Consider the following 23,305-nt stretch of genomic DNA (forward strand, 5'->3'; position numbering starts at 1 on the left):
CATCAGAAGAGCAATGCTTAAAGAACAGTGGTGCTGAGATGGCAGCATAGCTACAAATGCCATGAGGTATGGTTCCATAGTTTTCAGCCTCTTTCAGAACACGGACAGGGGATGGTGACAGCAATGTCCCACAATGCCTGTCCTGGGACAGTTAGACACATAGATACATATGTGCAAGGCAAAAACCTCACTATCTCCATTTTGTGCCACCACAGACATGCCAGACAGATCTTACTGGAACACTGTGAGAAATGCAATTCACGCCTGCAACAGAGAATTATATTTACAGTAAGAATCAATATTTAATCTTCATATCTAAAAACCAATCTTCACAGAAGAAACCCCCCCCTGCAGATGGGAAAATACAACAAATACAAATACAATACTCCAGATGTGCAGTGTTCTGCTGACTTCATTGGACATCATCTACTTTAGTACTTTCCAAACTCTTGTTTTTACTTACTGGAACAGAAATAAAGCCTCTGTTTGCCACGCCAGACTGACCCAGCATCAAGACCCTGCTGAAGAGCTATGGTGCCCCATTTACCATTCCACATGTGTTAGCCCTTCTTTCTGCTATGAAATAAGCCTACAGCAAAATATGGCTTTGTCCATGGGACTGACAAGCAGAAAAACATGGAAATCATGAATTATTTTATAAGAGTTAAATGTTATGCTTTACCTGTCATTGTATTTCACCTCTTCTCCATTCTTAGCCCAGCTGATGGTGGGCTTTGGGTTTCCGACCGCTTCACAGTGAAGCAGCACACTCAGGGTGCCACTGGCTAGGACCACTGTCTGTCCCAGGTGGGTAACAACCTCTGAAGCAGAAAGCTGTTGTGCTGCTGAAATCTTTCGGAGGATGGCTGGCTTTTGATGAGGTCTGCGCAAGCCATTGGCCAGGTCTACAGGTGTGGGAAGAAATGCTTCAGCAGATGACGTCCTCACGGAGCTGGTAAATCCAGAAACGTGTCTGTGGAGAGGGTACTCCAGAGAGGCTGAATCTGTTCTTCTCCTTGATGCTTTAAGAACAGATCCCTGGTGCTCCAAGTGACTCCTGAAAACCCCACGAGCCAGCTGCACAACCAGCTGGTCAGTATAGCCATCTTTAAGCTCCTCAGGCTGTTGAGACAAGTTCCTTATGATATCATCCAAGCTCTTCTGCTCTGTGACCATAGTAAATGGCAGGTTATACTCCTGGCTCTGGCTCTGGTCCTCTTCTGAGGATGTGTTTCTCTCTGTGGAATCCTGGGCTTCCCAGGACTCCAGATTTTCCCCTGGCCAGCCCCTTTGCTGTAGCAACCTTGAAACGATCTCATCATACCAGTTACTGTAGTCAGCAAGGTGCCCTCGCTTTTCAGCCTTGCTCCCATTGAAGAGAATTCCATTGATGTGTTTATCTTGTGTTCGCAAGGCTTCATTTAAGCTGGCCTTTCTTATGGCCTCTTCCTCCCTAATACCAGCTGGCTGCCCAGCAATGATCTTCTTGTTGCTTCCAATTAGTTTAATGACAAAATGCTCCCGGGCTGGCCCTGCTGTGCAGGTGTATGTCCCAGTGTCTGAAGGCTTTAAACGATGGATTTTCATGTACCCATAGGGTGCAATGGTGATGTGAGCTGAGCTGACAAGCCTCTTATCATCCTTCTCCCAAGAGATCACTGATTTTCGGAACCTCCTTGTGGGACATCGGAGAATAATGGAGGTTTTGGGCAGCAAGTAGGCATACCCACCTACAATAAAGTGTAGCTTCTTCTGCTTTCTTATTTGGATGTAAATTTTCTTTACAGCCATAATATGAGGACTTTGCTTATGAGCCGGCCTGCTGTGCCCTGAAAGATTATTAATACTATTAGTATGTGATACCAGTAAAAAACCCAAGCAGTTTACTTTGGTGCTGGCAGTGTTTTAACCATTAGGCAGTAATGGAAGAAACTGCGCACCAGCTCCTGGACATTAAGTTGGAATAATCAAAATAGGAAGAATAGCAAGGCACACTTTAGGAATACAGAAGCACTCCCACCCCCACTCCCACCAGTGTACATGCAGAAACCAAAGAGCTAGGACTATAAGTTTTATATAGGGGAAATGCAAGTGGAAATGTAGTTCTTGTCAAAGTATTTAAATGAAGATTGTTGCTTGATAAATACATAGAAAAGGCAACTGTTTACCATCCAAACCCTCAAAAGCAATATGATCTTGCAGCTCACAGTGGCAAACAAGAGTGAAGATGCTCACACTGTTCAACGCTACTCAGTTGAAGAGTGTTGAACAGAAAAAAATTGAATGGATTAGGCTTAAAAACATGGTAAATACTATTAAAGTGCACTAGTTCAGTGTGTTCTTCCATTTTCCATATTTCTATGACTAAGAGCTTTGTTATGAAGTATTAAATAAAGAAGAATAGGTATGTTATTAATAAACATCATGCAACACTTGCTCCCAGCATTGGTTCTGAATGTCAGATCTTCTTTTCTCCCTGACACACCCAACATTTGGAAGTTGCAGAGTTCATAGTCAGCTTTAGGCTGAAGGTAGGCTCCCTTACGACCTTTCACATGTCCAGCTGGCTTACTGCAAGCAACAGGAGTGCATACAGGGACACTATTGCTCTTGTGAAGGGCATCAACAAATTCATGAAACAGCAACATAAAATACATCTCACTTGCATTAAAAATCAATTAATTAGAAATCTCAGGTCATAGAGGGTTCTGAGCAGCTTAATGAAATAATGACCTTTTTAATGAAATTAAAAAAACCCAAACCCTTAACAACCATTTTCTTTGCAGCTGTGCTATATATCTGAGCCTGTACATTCTGCTGTGAAATTTTGATCTAGATTCAGGTCAGAATTTTGAGCCAGTTCACCCAGTAGATCCTTTTCAGCACATTGACTTAGACCCAGATCCAACAGTAAAATTTATAGCTCTCACCCACTGACTTCCCCTTCTGTTAAACAAAGCATACTTTGTTTATGTCACAGACACAAAAACTCGGCAGCAGCAGCCACTGTGTGAGACTGAGTAACACTAGTGCAGGAGAAGGTTATGGTGCAGATGACAGAATGGATTTCTTACTGATGGACATACAAGTCCCTCTCCCCAGATGTTCCCAAGCATCTTTTCCACTTACTTGCACAGGTGCCTAATGCACAGGGCCTGATCAAGGATGAGAATGGCAAAGCTGGGCACAGAGAGGAATTGATGATGACAGACTCTCCAGTTCTCAGCATCTTTCTGCAAATAGCATTTCGACTCTGGGTGCCCTCTCCACAGCTCACTGAGCACTAGGTATGGAACAAGACATAACAGGAACAAAGTATATTAAAAGCCCTCCCTTACATTGCATATCCATATTGTATACTCATACTATGGTTCAGATCATTTACAGGTTTCAAAATATCACAGTAAAGGAGAACAACACCTGGCCATTTGGTTACAAACAGTGCAGTCACAGCAGGGAGACGGAATATCAAGTTTTATGTCCTTTGAGGCTTTGAATATTCCCACACTCCCTTTAGGACTTTCTTTTTTCAGATGGCCTCCCTTGTTTTAATGGTACAGAGCTACAGAAGAAAGCATGTCCTTGCACTTTGTTTCTGTATGTCTGTGCCTGATGGTTGGAAAAACTGCTGCTCATAGCCAAAAGCAGACATTAGTGAATTGCATTTCACAGATACATCCTGTTCTGCTAAAATCTGGCCTAAACTCAAATTTTGAGCTTTACCATGGCAGACAGAAATAATAAATGGATGAGTGTTTCAGATACCAATGAGTTACCTCAGCCTGGTAGTTAACACACAAAAGAATTTAAGCCCTCTAATGCTAGACAAAGCAGTATCCTAGAATGAAAGAGGCTTGGCATCTGTAATAATATGCCTACAGTGGACTGCAGGAATCCCTCCCTTCTCCTCTCTTCATCATAGGAAAAGGTTGGAGTGGCCTCAAGAGGAAAAGACTATTGACATCAGACAGGCTTTGAGAAGAAATAGCATTTAGCTCAAGGGAGTAAAAATTACTCTTCATTGGATGAACTTAAGTGTTGGCATGGATGTGAGGCAGGGATTTACTATTTCGAGCACTTCTTGTGTTCACATCAGAAGAGAGGTCTTAATGATTCGACTGAATGGCTAAACCACATCTGTAAACTCCAAAAAGGATCACTGAGCTAGCAATTATATTCTCAACTTCGATGATAAGGACAGATTGCAGGACAAAAAAATGGGTATAACATGCTTTGTGCAACCCACTCTCAGTGACTGAGGAACTTCATTGCCAAGAACAGCACTATACTCACGCATAGACATAACATACCTGTGTCCAGTCTGAGAGAAGCCACTCACTGGGACAATCCTCATTTTTGCAGTCTTGTTGGGTAAATGGCCTTGGTGTGTCACAGAAGGCTTCTGGCAGCTCTAACAAGCTTCCATCTGCCAGGTGCTGCTTACAAAATGTATCTCGCTTCTGGACACCACCACCACATGTCTTTGAGCACTGGAGGAGATGAAAGTCAGGGACTTTACATTACATTTGCACCATGGCAACTTGTAGCAAAAGTTACTTGTGAATTTGGGTAGAAATTAGCACTCAGTTTTGGCCAAATAGAAAATATTTTTCTAAATATTCAGAGGTGTTACAGCAGACTTCTTTTAAAAGTGCCAAAAATAATTTGGAAAGTGGAAGCAGCTTATTTTTCTGGTATTTAGTAAAATCGCTTTGGTATTTCTGAAATGTGGCATTCTGGCACTTGAAATAATGACATGTAAATAATGGGTCAGGATTGCAGTATGGAGGTGGAAAAGTTGCTTTTTCCTGTAACCACCAGCTGGAAAATGAGACACTTCCACATGATGTGGCAGTTCTACATCCTAATGTCTCTGCCTGAGCTCTGACAGTGCTGAGAGTGTGTGGAAATTTCCACCAGCCGCAGATGCATCGCTGAAGACCACTCAGTTTTAGATTATAGATATTAAGTAAGAATAGCTATGAACTAAACAGTATAAATATTGAACTAAATGTTTGAATTTAGCTTGTTAAAAAAGGTTTGTATTAGGAAAAAAAAATTGAGACTGTGATAAAAAAAATTTTTCCCAATTAATCACTTTGTCTTTTCTTCCTCTTGTAAGTTTCTTATTGCTCTGCATGAGACCAGAATCCCTATTCTTGAAGACTCAGCATTATGGCTTTTCTCTGATTTTTAATTTATGTGAAAGCTGTTTATCAGCTGCAATCTGCTGTTAGTTTCAGCAATTGGCTTATAAGGTTAATATAATAAATCATCAACTATCCATGCAGCCCTTTTATATTTATGGCTCTCATGACATCAGTGTGTACTCTTTCCAAAAAGGTAAGGAAGAAAGTTTGAGTCAAAGTACACCGGAATGATTAATATTAGAGAAACCACCTTCCCCCTCATTTAATGTAAATATCCATCTCTCTATCCCTTTTCTACCCAAGCAGGGCAGGAAGTTTTAAACAAGCAGACAATAACTTTCCTGAATCTTTCTTTTTTAAACTTGGGTACCCATCCTTTTTTCCTGAGGCTCCCAGTTCTTCTGCTCAGTCCAGACAGCTCAACTCCTTTTCTCCCTTCTCCTAGCAAGGAAGAAGGGGGAGCTTGCACTACGCTGACATGAACAGGAGCTCCTTATAGCTTGCAATGTGGGAATTATGGTGAGAAGCAGAAAACTGTATGAAGAAGTGTTAAATTTTATACCCAAGCAGATAAAAGGGTTATAGAAAACTTGCAGTGGTGAAAAGACCTTCTCTCTTAGCTAGAGAATTGGATAAACTTTAATGCCAAGCCATTTATTTAGGGTATACATTATACTTGAAAAGCAGAGGGGAAGTGTAGAAATACTTAAATTCAGTCTGGTTTGCTCTCTAATAAGTAAAAATAACTTTTGTCCTATTTATTTAGAATGCTGCAAAGCTCAAAGGCTTCAAAAAAAAAAAAAAGAAAAAAAAAAAAAAAAAAGAAAACAATACTTTATAGTTTTCAACAAAAAAAAAACATTTATCAACCTTTCATTTGAGGAAAATTCATTTATGAGGAGACTGTAAGTCAAGAAAAATGTGATTAAGAGTAGAATTTCAAGATTGCCTAAGGACTGTCATAGTATACAGGAGACAAAATGTGTTAGGCACTTTATATATACAACAAAAGCATACTCTTTCTGTCAGTCAATCAAGTTCTAGGAGGTCTCCCTGTCCTTCCATCACTACCAGATAAAAGGTTAAGATAAAACAGATCTTTTCTTGCTTCTTGCCCTTCAGTCATTTATCTAGCTTTTTTCTGTGAAGAATAACTTGCTACTCAACACCAAGCTCTGCTGATAGGTGCCAGAGAGAGTCAAATATAGTAATGAGATTCCTCATTATCCACAGAAACACTCTTCTGGGACAGTCCTGGATTATTGCACTGGAGCTGTGTCTGTACCTGTATTTCATATTTGGGGCCTTCACTACCCCGGGGTATTTGCTGCTTTTTTTCTAGTGGAAGCTTCCAGTCCTCGCATGTTTCCAAGAAGGAGGTTACTCAATCTCAGCAGCATCTGCTTCTATTTACAGGTAATACGAAACAGTAGTTTTTTGAGGATCCTAATTCAAACATAACCCTTGCTGTCTCTCTCTGGTGTTCAGAGACATCTCACAGCACTGCTACAACAGAGAAAGCTGCTTGTATCACAGGTTGGTTTCATCTCACCACTGAAGTAGGTAAAGCATGCCTGTTTGAAGCATGGCTCCTGATATTCCTGTTCGCCAAAGTTCCTGAGCAGAGCCAAAGGCACTATTCCATCACACTCCTTTACCAGGTATCTGGGACTTAGCCAGCTTCAAGAGGACATCTCACACTGTGCTGCATGGTTATGCCTAGTTCAACAATTAGCTTAAACAAACATATCACATAGTTGACACAAAAGAAGACAACCTATATACTCAATTCTGCCAGCCAGTAATTTCTGGTTCTGTGCTGCCTTTTCCCATATTCTGGCATAAGAATTTTCATGGCTGCACAGTGAACCAAAGCAGAAAATTAATGTAGGTTGAAACTAATTATATTTCTGGTTAGGGTTAATCAGTCCCATTGCATGATTGCAGGGAACTTCTGTAAGTAGAAAGGAAGAATTACTATAAAGGCAAAAAAAGAGATCTCTGCAGCACCTATTTTCTGCTTTGGCAGAACTGCTGGCATACATAATCCTAAACTGCTGGTGAAACTGAGGCCAATTTACCATTTTGCTATCTATTCTGATCATACAACAATCTATAAAGGATAATTAACACCAAATAATAGATAAAAACAAATAATTAATGGATCCTGGTGAAAGCAAAGAGGGAGAATAGGCCATCTCTCTGCCTCATCACATTCTTATGAGCACCTACACACATGCATTCAAGGCACAGAATTCAGGCAAAACCACCATTTCCATTGTCTGGGATGCAGGGAAGCCATCTGTTCAAGGTGGTGGGACAACAGCAGGACAACTTTTGTCTTTAATCTCAATAATGAATCCTCTGCTATGGCTACATAGTAAGATAAAGTACCTATGAATGAATTAAACATTTTTCTCTCAGCAGATTTTTTTTCAGTTGCTTTCCAAGACATGACACTTGAAGATTTAGAAAGGAACTTTTACAATACAGAAAAAATACAGCTTTGAAAATATTAGCAGTTTTCCCATGCTGACTCTGTTGTCAGCCATTGTTCTAATTATCTTTGGATCAAGGATAGCATCAAGCAGCTAAAAAAGAACACTGGGACTGAGACTAGGATGCTTATTTAGTAACAAAACAAAGAAGGGTAAAGATTTAATAATGGGTATCTCCCATCTGAGGTCTGCAGAGTAGATATTTATAGAGCCTTGTAAAAATGAAAGCTCATATACTCTTTCCTGCAGAAGCACACTACCGAAAAGAAGATAAACATCCTAATGGATTTAGTTGAGAAACAGAACTACTTAAAAATAAGCAAACTTGACTCTGTAAAGAGATATTTTAAAAATCTTTTGGAATGTTACGACACTGATAATTATTGTGTGTTTATCTGCCAGGAACATTGGGGCTTCTGACAGCATCTAATTCAGAAAACCCTTCCTTAAGAAGCATAAAAGGCCTTAGAAAAAGCCAAACATTGCTCTTTGCAGTTTAAGTCTCTTGTTTCTTTGTTAACTGGAAGCTATTGTGAGACAGTGCAAGAAAAGAACAATGAACTCCAGGGATGAGCCCAATGAAATGGCTTCAAACCAGGCTATATGGAGAACAGATGTTACCCTCTAGTGTTGGTGAAGCTTTAAAGGACCTTCCTGGGGGTGAGGAAGGAACCTTCCCTCAGGGCCTTCTGTCTCCCCATATGTGAGGAACCCTCTCAGGCACCTGGGAGGTGTTGTAGGTTCCTTAATGCAAGGAGAGAATCCTTCCTGCAGAATTTCTTCTGCTGGATGCCTCCACAGCAGCTCTGCTGCGTAGCTGGAGCTCACCTTCAGGAAAGTCTAAGTCACTAACATCCTATTCATATAGGTCTTTTCCCTCAAAAATCCCTGGAGCCACCAGCTGTAATAGTCCCTAAGTGCAGCACACTGGCCTAGTAGTGCAGGTTTTGACATGCAGGTCATCCATGGAAAACCTGCACGAGATTGAACTGTGACAGCTGGCTTTCATACAGGATGGAAATATCTGTACAGAGTTTGGAGGTGCAAAGAAGGCAGGCAGATGTCTTTAAAAAATGGGATGATCAAATGCATTTTGACAGATAAGATTTGGTTTTCTTGAGCTATAATCATATAAAGGGAGGCAGAAAGACAGTGGGTAGAGTGCATTTTTGGTGCTGCTTCCTCCTGGTGAATGATGAACACACGAAATACTCAGTTCCCATGTACTGAGGAGCTAAACACACAGCTGGCTGGTCTGCAAAGCCCATGGAAGAGCAGACGAGCTACAAGATGGCCTTTTTTAAACTGCAGCAATGCCCTGCAGCACAGGTTCTCTCTCTACTCCCAGCCTAGAGAAGACAGCAGCTAGCACAAAAGGTGTGAACGAAGCAGTTTGGTTTGATTCCTGATTAATATGCTTTTTAAAGCTTTTATATTTAAGTGATCTCACTGCACCCTAAGATCTGCTACAATTTTCAAAAATAGAGCATATGTGAGAGCCCCTGAGCAGGTAAAATAATGGCTAAAACACTACCTTAGGCAGAAATACGTAAGTTTACATTGCTGAGGAATTTCTTCAGACCTTGAAAAAAAATGGTTTGGAAATTGTTCTAGTGGAAACCCTTCAGTACCATTCTAAGGTGGCCTATAGCTAATAGTCATTGGTAGCAGAAAGTAAATTTTCCAGCATGCTCTAATATATGTTTCTTCTGACTGTTCAAATAAACTTACTGAAAACTGCTTTCTGTAAGGACCATGGCCAGTTATATGATTTAAGGAACACAGACACTCCTAGCATACCTTACTTTGAAAAGCTTAATTTTATTACAGTGTGTGCTAGTAGAATATTATTTGCTATTTGCAATTACAGCCTTTATGTATGACTATATCCTAGCAAACTTAAAAAATGCAACTAAGCAAATACATGTGTATGAATACCAGTAAATTAAAGCATGAAATCACAGAACTACAGAATCACAGAATTATCAGAGTTGAAAGGGGCCTTGAAAGATCATCTAGTCCAACTCTCCCACTGAAGCAGGATCACCTAGAGCATGTTACACAGGGCTGATTTTTAATATCTCCATAGAAGGAGACTCCACAACCTCCCTGGGCAGCCTGTTCCAATGCCTTGTCACCCTCATAGTAAAGAAGATTTTTCTGATGTTTAAATGGAACTTCCTATGTTCCAGCTCATGCTCATTGCCCCTTGTCCTGTCACTGGGAACTACTGAGAACATTCTGGCTCCATCTTTGCACTCACCCTTTAGATACTTGTAAACATTAACAAGGTCTCCCCTCAGCCTTCTTGTGTCCAGGCTAACCAGTCCCAGCTCCCTCAGCCTTTCCTCATAAGAGAGATGCTCCAGTCCTCCAGTCAGCTTTGTTGCCCTTCACTGGACTCTCTCCAGTAGTTCCCTGTCTCTCTTGAACTGGGGAGCCCAGAACTGGATGCAGTATTCCAGCTGTGGTCTCACCAGGGCAGAGTAGAGGGGGAGAATGATCTCCCTCAGCCTACTGACCACACTCCTCTTCATGCAGCTCAGGATTCTCTTTCCCTTCCTGGCAGCAAGGACACACTGCTGGCTCATCACATTGAACAAAATATATGGAATATCACTGAATTGATTTAAATAGGAATAATGCCATAAGCTAGCTTTCTAGTTTTGATAGAAGACCAGACTGACTTTTATTTTTGTTACTGGGATGGGTGTCCAAATCCAGAGCTCTCTTATGAAGTACAGCTTCACAGACACATCAGCCTCATTAGGTGAGTATGTAAACATGTCCCTGGCTGTTTGTACAGAGCAGAGAAGATTTTACAGATTGAGACTGGGTAGTCATATGTAAGCACTGTACCAAGGGCTCATAGTTTCTTTACAGCATGGAATGAATCCTTGCACCTAAGAGAAGTGAAAATTTAAACATACCTTTTGCTTGCACCTCCACTGTGCAAATTTTTTTTCCATTACTGTTGACAATAGCACAGGATCCTTTCTTCCTGTGCAGTACAATGTCCAGCAGAAGCATGATTAAGTTTTTTGAATGGCACAAGTGCAACCAGATGACAGTGAATAAACTAATTTCAGGTTTCTTTCTGAAGAGGTAAAGCCTTGTACAGATCAATTACGTAGAGAGCAACTTTCAGTGTTAGTGTAAGAAGGCATCCATCTACCAAGGGTAAGTGCCTAACACTCACCTGTGATTCTGAAGGATGGGAAGTGTTTACTTGTCCTAAAATAAATTATTATTTGCTAATATACCAAACATACAACATGTTTCAGAAATCACGGAATCACAGAATGTTAGGGATTGGAAGGGACCTTAACAGATCATTGAGTCTAATCTCCCTGCCAGGGTAGGGTCACCTAAAGCAGGTCACACAGGAACACGTCCAGGCAGGATTTGAATGTCTCCAGAGAACGACACTCCACAATCTCACCGGGAAGCCTGTTCCAGTGTTCTGTCACTCACAGTAAAAAAGCTTTTTCTTGTATTTAAGTGGAAGCTCCAATGCTCAGGCTTGCATCCATTGCCCCTTATCCTGTCATTAGACATCACTCAGAAAAGTCTGGCTTCATCCTCCTGACACTCCCCCTTTACATAGTTATAAACATTAACAAGGTCACCTCTTGGTTTTCTTATAGCTTGGTATTATTCCTAGAGACTTTGACATTGCTAAGCCAAATATACTCATTGCAGCTGACCATCATAATTCAGATATTTTTGTCTATAGCTGCTGTTTCTCATAACTTTTCATTAGAAGAAGCTATAGTAATTATTTACCTCTGAAAATGATGATGATTTTTTTTGAAAGAGCAAAAAGACAGTATTTTTCATTTTTTAATGTCTCATCAAAATTAACAATGAATACTCTTCATGGTCTAAAGCAAAATTCTGCATTGATAATGCATGCAATGACTACTTTTAGCAGTCATCAAATGAGATTACACATACATTCTTACCTCTTGCCATTCTGTAGGATACCAGGAAGGTGGGCAGTCAAAGCGATTACAGGCTTGCACAAAGGGTGGTTTAGGTTTATTGCACAATTCATCTGCCAAAATCACAGTCTCATTGGTCTCTCTTGACAGTAGATGAGAACAGAAGACATCACGTGTTTGTAATCCAACTCCACAAGTAAGACTACAGGTGCTCCAGTTTCCAATCTCCCATCTGTGAAGGGGTCAGAAGACAAAATCTTAAGCACAGAATAAAGTTGTTTAGTTTTTCTCTTCTTGTAATGACAGATGGAGTGAAGAAGCAGTAAATGTAAGGGAATTCTCATTCTCTGATCACTGTCACCCTTCTTGTAGCTGGAGCATGAGGCTGAGAAGAATATTTACTGTTCCTCTGCATTTTTAACTTTTGTCAAAAGATCTAGGACTTCAAGCCTTTGGGACTCCTGAAATGTCTCAGGAACAGTTTTAAGTAAAAAATCTAATTTTCTGGTGTTCATCACATTAAAACCACATTTCTGCTGCACTAAACACAACGCCTAATTCTGTCTGTCATACACAGAAAATTACTTAAAATATTAGGTCTTCCATTCTTGTAGAACAGTGTACTTCAGAAATATGGATATGTACACAAAAAAGAGTCATATTCATAATGAGAACATAAGAATATAGTCTTGTCACCAACTTTGCACAACACACTGCACTGGCCTGAACATACTCCCACATCCAAAATGAAAAAATGAAAGCCAGATACTGCCACTTTTTCTAATCCTGAAGAATAGCTTCCTTTCCTGGGTGATGTTATTGAAACTGATTGCTGAGGGATTAAATTAAACATTCAGAACAAGAAAGACTCAGAGAGAGAACCTGCCCCTGAAAAAAGCAAAACCTTTTCTAAAGAGGCTGATTATGAAGAAAGATACCCTCAGGCTCCAAGAAGGATGTAGTCAGCCAACGAAGGAAAATTATGAAACATGGCAGCAGCATGAAGCAGAATTTGTGGAAGCAGAGGAAAAACACAGACAGTCTACTATCAGCAGCCAGTGTAAACTTTTCCCGATGTTTAAAACTCATTACGTTAGTAAACATATTATGGAAATAAGCATTCAAGGTTGTGCCATCCTACACTCAAAGAACAATTCTAATTTCTCCGTTTATTTTTAGAAGTTGTTTTGAGCATTTGTTCATTCCCTCTTAGTAACACACAAGAAATTGGAACAGCTAGTAGGTTAAGAAATATTGTTCCTAGATGGTAATGTGGATGGATCAGAGTGCTACATTTTCCCCTTCTGTGCTTCATCTGCTGATGACATTCTCTGATTTTGTAACAGGATAGAATATGTCCTGAGAATCACTGTAAAGAACCAGCGACACTGTAGTTTGCTTTTAGACAACAGCCCTGACTCTGCTAGAAGCAATGACAAAAAAATGTTTAACTCTTTCTAGCAATGAATTCATCTTGCATACTGAGCTGGAAGTTGCCATGGTCACTTTACAGGTCATAATACACTGAAGGCCACTAAAGCCTGATAAGTGTAATTAGAACTTTTTAGCAGCAGATTAGGAATGACATCTGGCAGCCAGTTAAGCAATTCTGTAGTATGTTCTCCATATGAATGATCCTGGGGGAGAGGTCTTCCCAGATTTTCCCATAAAATTGTCAGTCAGAATTAATGTGGATATCAGCTACCCTTCAGTTTTGGCACAATCTAAAATAAGATATTTGAGTAGCTGCTGAAAAGAAGGCATTTTCTTCCTGCAGAATCTATTTTGATATATGGTCAGTTGCCAGGGCTCCTTTTATTCAAGTGGTGGCAATAGCTGTTGCCTCCAGCAACTCATTATTTGTTATGGGTCTAAGTGCACAATGCTTCTGCTGGCAGTTAACATCCCATGGAATGTTTATGGGTAAGGACAAAGGGGAAGGCCAATGAGGCAGATATCCCAGTGGGATATCTACAGCTACAGACCACCTGACCCAGATAAAAACACTGATGTGACATTTTTTCAGCAATTTGGAGATGTCTTGCTCTCACTAGCCTTTATTCTTGTGCGGGACTTCAACGTAGCAGATGTCTGCTGGAAGTGCAACACAGCAGAAAGGGGGCAGTGCAGGAGGTTTCTGGAATGTATGGATAACATCTTCATGTTACAGCTGGTAAGTGAGCCTACCAGGTGTGTTGCCCTGCTAGACCCACTGTTTATGAACAGGGAAGGGCTGTTGGAAGATGTGTCTAGAGGCTGTCTTGTGCACAGTGACCATTACATGACAGAATTTTCAATACACGGTAAAGTTAGAAGGGTCATCAGCAAAATCTCTACCTTGGACTTCTGGCAGGCTGACTTTGGTCTGCTCAGGACACTGTTTCAGAGAATCCTTTGGAAAGAAGCCCTCAAAAACAAAGGGGCCCAGGGAGCCAGGAAGGCTTACTTTAAGAATGAAATTATGAAGGTGCAGGAGCAGACTGTCTCTATGTGCTGAAAAATGAGCCAGGCAGGGAAGAAGACTAGCCTGGTTGAGTAAAGAGATTCTGCATGAATTCAGAAATAAAAAAAGTGTGTAACAACTCTGTTAAAACCTCTAAACAGTTCTATACATTCGAATTTAAGTAGAAATGAACTTTCCTTCTTTCATGAGACAGAACATAAAGTGTCATTGTCAAATCATGACCAGGCAGTTCTGGTGACAAACTGAAAGATCAGGTGAATAGAACCTTTCCCCTGGCTTTTCACTGAACTCTAGAGATGGCTGAGATCAGAAATTCTGGGACTCACAGGGCTAGCCTGTGAGTGTGTGAATGTACCCTTTGAGCCAGTGGGAAGACTCAAGTGCTGGGTTAGATCATATTCTTCTCCTGTGTCTCAACTTCACATTTGAAAAACTGTAAGAATACTTTTTCATTTGGACTTCTTCCATGTTGTGTCCCTACAGCAGGGATGATCTCTTACTGTATCTTTACCTACTGCCTAGCACAATGGGACTCTCAGCTTGGAAGGAGCCCCAAGGCATTAGCATGTTACAAATAACAATAGGGGCAATGATGCACTTTCAATTTTGAAATGTCCCTCTCATTGCTACAAGAGATACATGATCATACTGCTAGCTAGGTAGACCAGAAAACTGCACCAGCTCGTAAACAGCTACTCATGAGAGAAGAAGCCATGAAAATCAGAGTTGTTACCCAGTGGAGCCATGAGCCCTCAGAACAAAGGACTTTCACGGTCTCCTGGTCAGCCTGGAAAAAGTAAATGATGTAGGCAGAACTTGAAAAATATAGGGTCTTGAGCCAACATGCTACGGATCCAACAGCTTTGGATCAGTCCCCATATGCACAGTATATATGGTAAAAAACAAAGCATTCTAGGCTGCTAGGTGCTATAAGTAAATAATATTTTCTAGAGATATGTGATTGCACCCTGACAGATCACCTTCAAGCACTGCCAAAAAAATTGAACACTTCACAGGAAAAGTAAACACCCTCCTACAGAAATACCTCCCAAACTACTTCTAAAAAAGTCAAGTTGTTCTAATTTTTATGTGGCTAAACCATATGAAAGTGATACAAGAACTCTTCCTCTTTCTAAAATAAGCATACATCAGAGTGGAGAGAGGTTTGCCTGGGAGCATCTTACATTGAGTCTGACTCTTGCATAAAGACATCCCTCAGTGCAGAGAGGAAGGATGTGTACATGTGCATGCAACAGATTGAGTAGATCACGTATCAGGTAAATACTTTGCTGGCTTTCTCTTGTCCTCTGTCAACCTCTGCATCCTCCATTGGATGCTGCAGACTGAGAAGTCTAGTCAGAGCCCATACAGCTCCTTATTTTTCTGCTACATGTGTGGAACTGTGTTTGTAGCAAATTTTCCTGTTTCATAGGTGTGAACAGCTGTCTTGGGGCTCCTTTACCAGAGTTATCTTGGTTTGGGCCAGTGTCAGGTCTTAAGTAGCATCCAGAGTGTGATCCTAAACTCTGGACACTGGAGACAGCTACTGCTGTCTGTTTGGGTGGCATACTTTGCTGCAGTGAAGCTACAAGACTGAGATGAGGGCTCCCAAGTCAGTTCCTGACTGTATAGTCAAACTAGACTCAAAGCAAGGGGCACAAAAGGTAAGAATTTAACTACAATACATGTTTTATTTACCTGTTAAGTAAGTCACAGTAAAATCAGACTGCTTCTTTGAAATGAAACATGAGAGCAAAAAACTCCACATGGCTACCTAAACAAGGATCTGAGTCTCTAGGAATTGATCTGCCTACTGGTATGGTTCAGCTCATGCTAAAGAGAACATTACAGATATCTGCACAGTATATACACACCTCAGAGGAAAAATGAAATTTAATTGCGTTTCAAGAAAGTTAACATTTGATTAAGAAATGCAAATGAAAAGGCAAAGTAATTTTAATTAGCAGCAGCAGCAACAGAAAAATAGCAAAACAATACTTAGCTGCTGTTCAGTGCCAGACTGACAAAGTCTCTTGTTCAGTATCACCAACATGTCAAGGGAGTTAAGCAGGCAGGGAAGGTTCCAGGCGATTATTTGGCACAAGGGGGAGTGAGGTGCTTTTCTTCATAAAAGCATCTTTATGGAAAGTGAAGGGAATCCATTAAAGATATTCCTATGCAGCCAACACATGCAAGCAGTTCAAAGGCTCAATGAGAGTGCTCTGGGACCTGACAAAAGTGGCCTGCAGTCACTCTGTAGACTCAGTGGTATCAATGAATATTGCAGCTCATTATAGCTGAACAGGGCAGGGAGCCAATATTTATATAACAGAGCCAAATAAAGGAAAATAGAGGAGTAACTCAAAAGTCAGAGAAGAACAGAGGGTAAATGGAGTATGCAACAGCTCTACAAAAGGCAATTTTGGTTGCTGAAGTAATCTTCTGACATGCTTTAAGGAATATATATAAATATATATGTAAATTTCCTTAGAATAAAAAAGTCTTGCTGTCCCTTGGGTTGAAGGTAGCCATTAGAGCAGGTCAGAAAAGAGGGTCAGTGTTTTTCTGCCAAGACTTTGAGCAGTGGGAAGCTCTCAAGGTCCTTCAGGGGACTCCTGAAGATGCAGAATGCATGAACCACGGAGGAATGTGAAAAGACAACCTCAAGTAAGTGAACTTTTTTGGCAGAGAACTGGTTTGAGATACTAACAGACATACTGACTTCAGAGAATTACCTCACTGGAGACTTTCACTGTATGATACCAGCAGCATTGAGATAAGTGATAGCAATTTGATATAGCTACACAGATCAGAGTAAGCTTGACAGACAAGTAAGTACTAGTTTTTATCTCAAATTCAGATTTGGGCTCATTCTTAAGAGTAGCCACTTACTACAAGTGGGTTATTCAGTAGTTTATATGAGATACTATGATAGTTGGTAGCCCCCTTTCAAAAATGAACAAAGGAAACTGTTGAGGAATAGAGTAAATTAACGTAAAGGTGGAAAGCTAGTAAAGAAGTAATGTACAGGAGTCTGAGGAAAAGGACAGAAAATGTACAACTGGCATTTGTAGTGGCAGATGGCAGAAACTGAATGAGAAGTGCCAGGAGGAACACGCGGTTTGGGAACTACAGTAGAGAAAGATAATGCCCCTTGCCCTAAACCTATGCCTATGTAATGCCAAAACACAAGAACCACTAATTATGAAATAAATTTTGCACATCAACCTAACATGCTGCTCCTGCAAAAAAACAGAAGGTTAGTTTAACAACCTGCTGTGCATGAGAGAGCTGCTTTATGTTGAAGGTTCCCTGCCTCTTTTCACACGGCTGCTGTCCATGCTGGACTGTCTTGTAAGCCAACACCTTTTCTAAGACCTAACATCATGCCACATGGAAAATGTTAAAGAACAGCAACTCCTGACTACTTTGCTCTTGTGAGACCCCACCTGGAGTAATGTGTCCAGTTCTGGAGTCCCCAACATAAGAAGGACATAGAGCTCCTGGAACGTGTCCAGAGGAGAGATACTAAAATGATCAGTGGGCTGGAGCATCTCCCTCCTGAAGACAGGCTGAGGAAGTTGGGGTTGTTCAGCCTGGAGAAGAGGAGGCTCCGAGGTGACCTTATACCAACCTTCTAATAACTGAGGAGGGCCTACAGGGAAACAGGGGTAGGGTTTTTTACATGGGTGTGTAGTGTGAAGACAAGGAGCAATAGTTTAAAACTTGAAGAATGGAGACTTAGGTTAGACATTAAGAAGAAATTATTTCCTATGAGGGTTGTGAGACACTGGAACAGATTGTCCAAGGAAACTGTGGCTGCCTCCTCCCTGGCAGTGTACAAGGCCAGGCTGGATGGCCTTGAGCAACCTGGTCTAGTGTCAGGTTTCCCTGCCCATGCAGGGGTTTGGAACTAGGTGATCTTTAAGGCCTCTTCCAACCCAAACCATTCTACTCTGTAACTCTTCCTGAAGGAGAAACCAACAAGTTTACAGACATCAGAAGACAAAGAAAAAAGCACAGAGAACGATGTGCAAGGAACAGATTGCAATCTTAAATACCATCTAAAATGAAGCATTTTAAAAATGAGATAGCTGAAAATGTATGCAAATGGTAGAGAAAGCATATATAAGGAGCTAGACTTCACAATGTGTAAGATCAATATTCATTATTATATACTTTTCAAGACTCCTAAAATCTAAAGACGCCTTTCTGAGATGATCATTGCAGGGGAGAAATAAAAGAGTTGTCACTGGACTGACTGGAAAAAGAAAGAAAATTCATGAATGAAATTGTTCACATAAAAGTGGGTGGGTTTAAGTAATTCACTAGGAAGTCAAAGTTTTATAAGCACTAATGCCATAAAACTAGCAGATAACATGAGCTTCTTGCTGACCTGGCCGACAGCATGACAGGGGTAATATTTTAATTTCACCTGTGTGAGTTGTCCCAATCTTTCACAATGCTGTGGGTAACTGGGATGTGCTAACAGTGGATTACAGTGTAGAGCAGCTTAGTCACATTTCTAATGGGTGACTGCATACAACAAACTCTACCAGTGAGACCTTCAATGCTTAACAATGTCAGCAGAGAGGCCAGAGGAACGGAGATCTCATAACTGAGGACCGACAGTTTCATGGTCACCAAAAAGGAGGGCTTGCTGTGCTTCTGCAGAGGTAACAGACCTACCAGGTAAATACAGCACTCCTTGCTTAATCAGTCTGGTGCCTTCTACAGGTACTTAATTCACTCCAGATTAAAAGAAATACTGGTGTCTCCTCTGTTTATGTCATGATGTGTAAGCATGGTACAGAACTGTACACTACATTTTCATCAGTGAGGGCCATATTTTACTTTTAATACTCTTAATTACTTAAATACTTTATATTTTAAGCCCTAAACTTTACAATTTTGAAAGCATTCTGGCTATTTTATATATATATATATATGTATATATATATACACACATTCCTATATATAGCGGTGATCTTCATTCCACCTCACATCCATCACACAAAGTGATGACATACCCTAAAATCAATCACGTATAAGGCCCTGTAGCATATTATACATGTTAATTCTGCAGTGAAAAAGTCAATTCTGCCCATGTGTTTCAAAACATTTGCCTTTCATATTTGGCACAAAAGCAAAGACATGCTCTTTGTTGTTGGGAAATCTTTTGGGAGTGAAATCCTGCTGTTGAGGCAGTAAATTAATTCTCAATATAACTGAGAACAAATTCAGAGAAAAAAAAGGTTTTAGAAGTTAATGTATGAAATGCTGAAGAGGGAGCATACTTATTTAAAACAATGAAAAATATCAAATGGTAATAAGTTCTGGTTAGCAGAGGAATTATAGAAGGGTGAAGAGAAATGAACTGTATCAAGGTGATTAAAACAGGGATATTAACAGTGCCAGGAAAAAAAAAAAATAAAAGAAGCGAGATTGTCCTCTGCAGTCCCTACTTTAAGCTTGCACTCATCACAAACCAAGCTATTAAAAAACTGTGGCAAGGCATGGGGGAATTTTTCAGCACAAGAGTGTACTAATCTTGGTGAATCTGTGACCTGGAGATTTGTGTAGAGGAAAATTATCTGTCTAGGTATATAGAATCATAAATAAGAAGGGTAATCTACCATTCTTTGAAGTAAGAAAGCAATATGGATAAGCTATTAAAATAATATTTTATAACTGTGCTATAATATTTTATGCACATAGTAGTCTGAATAGAATTTAAGCTGCAATGGAGGAAAATGAGTATGAGTGAAATTCTGTATAATGAAGGAACCATCATAATATTTAAAAAAAGCAAATGGCTGGAAAACCAGTCTGAAATTTTAAACTAGAGGAGCTGGAGGCAGACTGGGACAGAGTGTCCAGAGCTGCTCCACTGACCCTGGCAACTTTCAAGTTGCTTTGCTTCACATGTAGCTGTGACACACATGACTGAAAATGAGTGCTCCCTGCAGGTCCCTTTGGTGATTTCACTGTAGCTGCTGCTGAGTAGAAGATCTTGAGGAGCACTCATTTATTGCTCCACAAGCAATGCATCCAGAGGGAAATGCATCCGGGGTGGGCTGTCAGACACGTCCTGGAAAATCTCTTAGCCCCTGGAGAGAGCAAAAAGGGAAACATTGCACAAAAGCAGAGAAGGGGTCACAGATTAATACATGTTAAGGCCAGGGTGGGCTTACAGTAGTGCAGGGTAGGCATGGAAATACAGCATAACAGAGCTAGGGACAGCTGTCTGTTTAGATGTCTTTATACAATCCTGTCTGTAAAAGCAAACCTAGGAAAAAAAAATAGAATTATGATTACTTCACTGAGCCTGTGACTCTTGTTTAAGCTGTTTCTTAACCTAAAGGCTTCAAATAAGGTGAATCTACTCTGCCTGAAAACATATTCTTTCTAATGGCTGATTCTTTAACTTATTACATCAACAGTTCAAGCTATGGCCTGTGATCACAGGCAGCTCTATGGGGTACCTCTTAAGAAGCTGTCAAAGACATTCTCAACACACTTCAATTCCAAATAGACTTAAAAACACACCACATAAAAAAACTTCATGGGTTTGTGAGGGCACAAACCTCATGAAGGTTTTTTGTGAAAACCTTTCTGTGGCACACAGACAATCACTGACTCATTAGTGGCAGTTCTAAATTACGCTTCTGAAAAAAGATCGTGTTTTGAGCTAGTGAGGCAGAGTTTTGGTAGCTGGAAAGCCACATGGGTGGGTCCTGTGAGAAGCTGCTGGAAACTCACTCAGCTCCAGTTCTAGCCTTCCCTCTGGCCAAGGCCAAGTAGATTAGGGGAGCTGGATGCACCCCTGCAAATAACATATTTAAAAGAAGACAAAACTGCAAAAAGGCTTGTAGAGCAGAGGAGAGGGGTAGGTGAGAACAATTCTGGCACAGAGATACCAAGGTTGGTGAGGAAGGAGGGGGAAGAGGTGCCCAAGCAGAGATTTCCCCACAGTCCACAGTGCCATGGTAGGCTGTCTCCTTGCAGCCCATAGAAGAGCATGGCAAAGCAATTTGTTAAGGACCATGGTGGGGCAGATGTGGATCTTCAGCCCGTGAAGGATCATGGAGGGGTGTTGTGAATCTGCAGCCATTGACGACATTGTGTCAGAGGAGGTGACTGCTCCTGAAGCAGCTGTGACCCTGTGGGCTTCCCAGGCTGGAGCAGTCTGTGCCTGAGGGACTGCACCTGTGGGAGGGACTCATGTTGGAGGGGTTCAGAAAGGACTCTTTCCTGTAATAGGGACCCTGTGTTGGAGTGGGGGAAGAACCTGAGGAGTCCTCCCCCAGAGGAGGAAGGAGCCGCAGAAACACCGTGTGGGGAACTGACCCTAAACCCCCACTCTTTGTCTCCCTGTGAGGATAAGGCAGCAGTAGAGCAACTTGGGCCCCAGGGAGGGGTAGGAGGAAGGTATCATGGAATAATAGAATATGCTGAGTTGCAAGGGACCCATCAGGATCATTGAGTCCAACACCTGTCCTTTGTAGGGCAACCCCTGTGACTAAGAGCATCATCCAAATGCTTCTTGAACTCAGACAGGTTTGGTGCTGTGACCACTTCCCTGGGGAGCTTGTTCAGTACTCAGCTGCTCTCTGGGTGAAAAACCTTTTCCTGGTATCTAACCTCAACCTCCCCTGATTCAGCGTTCTGCCATTTCCACGAATCTTGTCTTCAGACACAGGAGGGAAGAAATCAGCACCTGCCCCATCTCTTCCCTCTGTGAGGAAGCCATAGACTCCAATGAGGTCACCCCTCCGTCTCCTTTTCTACAAAATGAATAATCTGAGTGACCTCAGCCACTCCTCATAAGTCATCCCTTCCAGAAACTTCACCATCCTTGTTGCCCTCCTTTAAGATACTCTCCAATGGCTTGATGTCTTTTCTATACTGTGGTGACCAAAACTGCACACAGTACTCATGGTGAGGCCATACCACTGCAGAGCAGAGTGGGACAGTCACCTCCCTTGACTGGCTGGTGATGCTGCTTGATGCACATGGTTGGCCCTCCTGGCTGCCAGGGCCCATTGCTGGCTCATATTCAGTTTGCCATCAACCAGGACCCCAAAGTCCCTCTGTGCCACTCTGCTCTCCAGACACTCATTCTCCAGTCTGTAGCTGCCATCACGGCTGCCCCATCCTAGGTGCAGAATTAGGCACTTACTCTTGTAAAACTTCATGTGGTTGGTGACTGCCCATCTCTCTACCCTGTCCAGGTCTCTCTGCAGGGCCTCTCTGCCCTCAAGGGACTTGACCACTCCTCCCAGTTTTGTGTCATCCACAAACTTGTTTAAAATCCCTTCCAGTCCTGCATCCAAGTCATTGATGAAGATATTGAAGAGGACTGGGCCAAGGATGGAGCCCTGTGGGACCCCATCAGTGACCAGTCACCAGCCTGATATTAGCCCATTCACTGTTGCTCTTCGTGCTGGACCTGTGAGCCAGTTGGCCAACCATTGTACGACAGAGTTGTCCACCATCAAGCTGGACAGGAGGGTACTATGAGAGACTGTATCAAAAGCCTTCACGGAGTCCAGAAATATTAGAACCACTGGCTTCCCTTGGTCAGCTAGGTGAGTTACCTTGTCATAAAAGGAAATCACGTTTGACAAGCAGGACTCTCCCCTCAAGAAGCAGAGCTGGCTGTGACTACTGACTGTGTTGTCCTCCAGGTATTTTTCAGTACCCTTCAGAATAATATTTTCCATAATTTTACCAGGCACTGAAGTTAGACTGACTGGCCTGTAGTTTCCAAAGTCCTCCTTCTTGCCCTTCTTGAATATTGAAACAATATTATCCAGCTTCCAGTCAACTGGAATCTCTCCATATTTCCAGGACCCCCCAAAAATAATCAAGAGAGGCCTAGTGATGACACCAGCCAGCTCTTTGAGGATTCTTGGATTAATGCCATCAGATGTTACGGACTTGGAGTGATCTAACTGTTGCAGCAGATCCTGTACAACCTTAGGGTCAGCTAAGGGTTGATCCCTGTTACAGTAATGGTCCTCCATTTCTGGGCACTGAGGTCCCCTTGATCCATCATCAGTTCTGAAGACAAAGAATGCATTAAATAACTGCTTTGTCTGTATGCTTGTTGGTGAGGTGACCATTCTTATCTTGTAAAGATCTTGTTTCTACACTGCCTTTACTGTTAATGTATTTGAAAAAAGTCTTGTTGCCCTCCACATTTCTGGCCAGTTTCAGCTCCAGCTGAATTTTGGCTGCTCGATT

General features: G+C 41.5%; 1 protein-coding gene across 5 annotated transcripts in view; it reads right to left on the reverse strand.

Annotated features, from left to right (window-relative positions):
* Nucleotides 1-23,305, reverse strand: part of ADAMTSL1 (ADAMTS like 1) — a 405,610-nt gene that overhangs the window by 32,327 nt on the left and 349,978 nt on the right. For all 5 annotated transcript variants that reach the window (XM_071730006.1, XM_071730003.1, XM_071730005.1 and 2 more), the window contains 4 exons: nucleotides 11,614-11,824; nucleotides 4,311-4,490; nucleotides 3,130-3,283; nucleotides 683-1,829 (listed from right to left, as the gene is read on the reverse strand). In XM_071730006.1, coding sequence (XP_071586107.1) covers nucleotides 683-1,829; nucleotides 3,130-3,283; nucleotides 4,311-4,490; nucleotides 11,614-11,824 — 1,692 coding nt within the window. The remainder of the gene's footprint in view (nucleotides 1-682; nucleotides 1,830-3,129; nucleotides 3,284-4,310; nucleotides 4,491-11,613; nucleotides 11,825-23,305) is intronic.

This window comes from Heliangelus exortis, chromosome Z, assembly GCF_036169615.1.
Source record: "Heliangelus exortis chromosome Z, bHelExo1.hap1, whole genome shotgun sequence".
NCBI classification, from domain to species: domain Eukaryota; kingdom Metazoa; phylum Chordata; class Aves; order Apodiformes; family Trochilidae; genus Heliangelus; species Heliangelus exortis.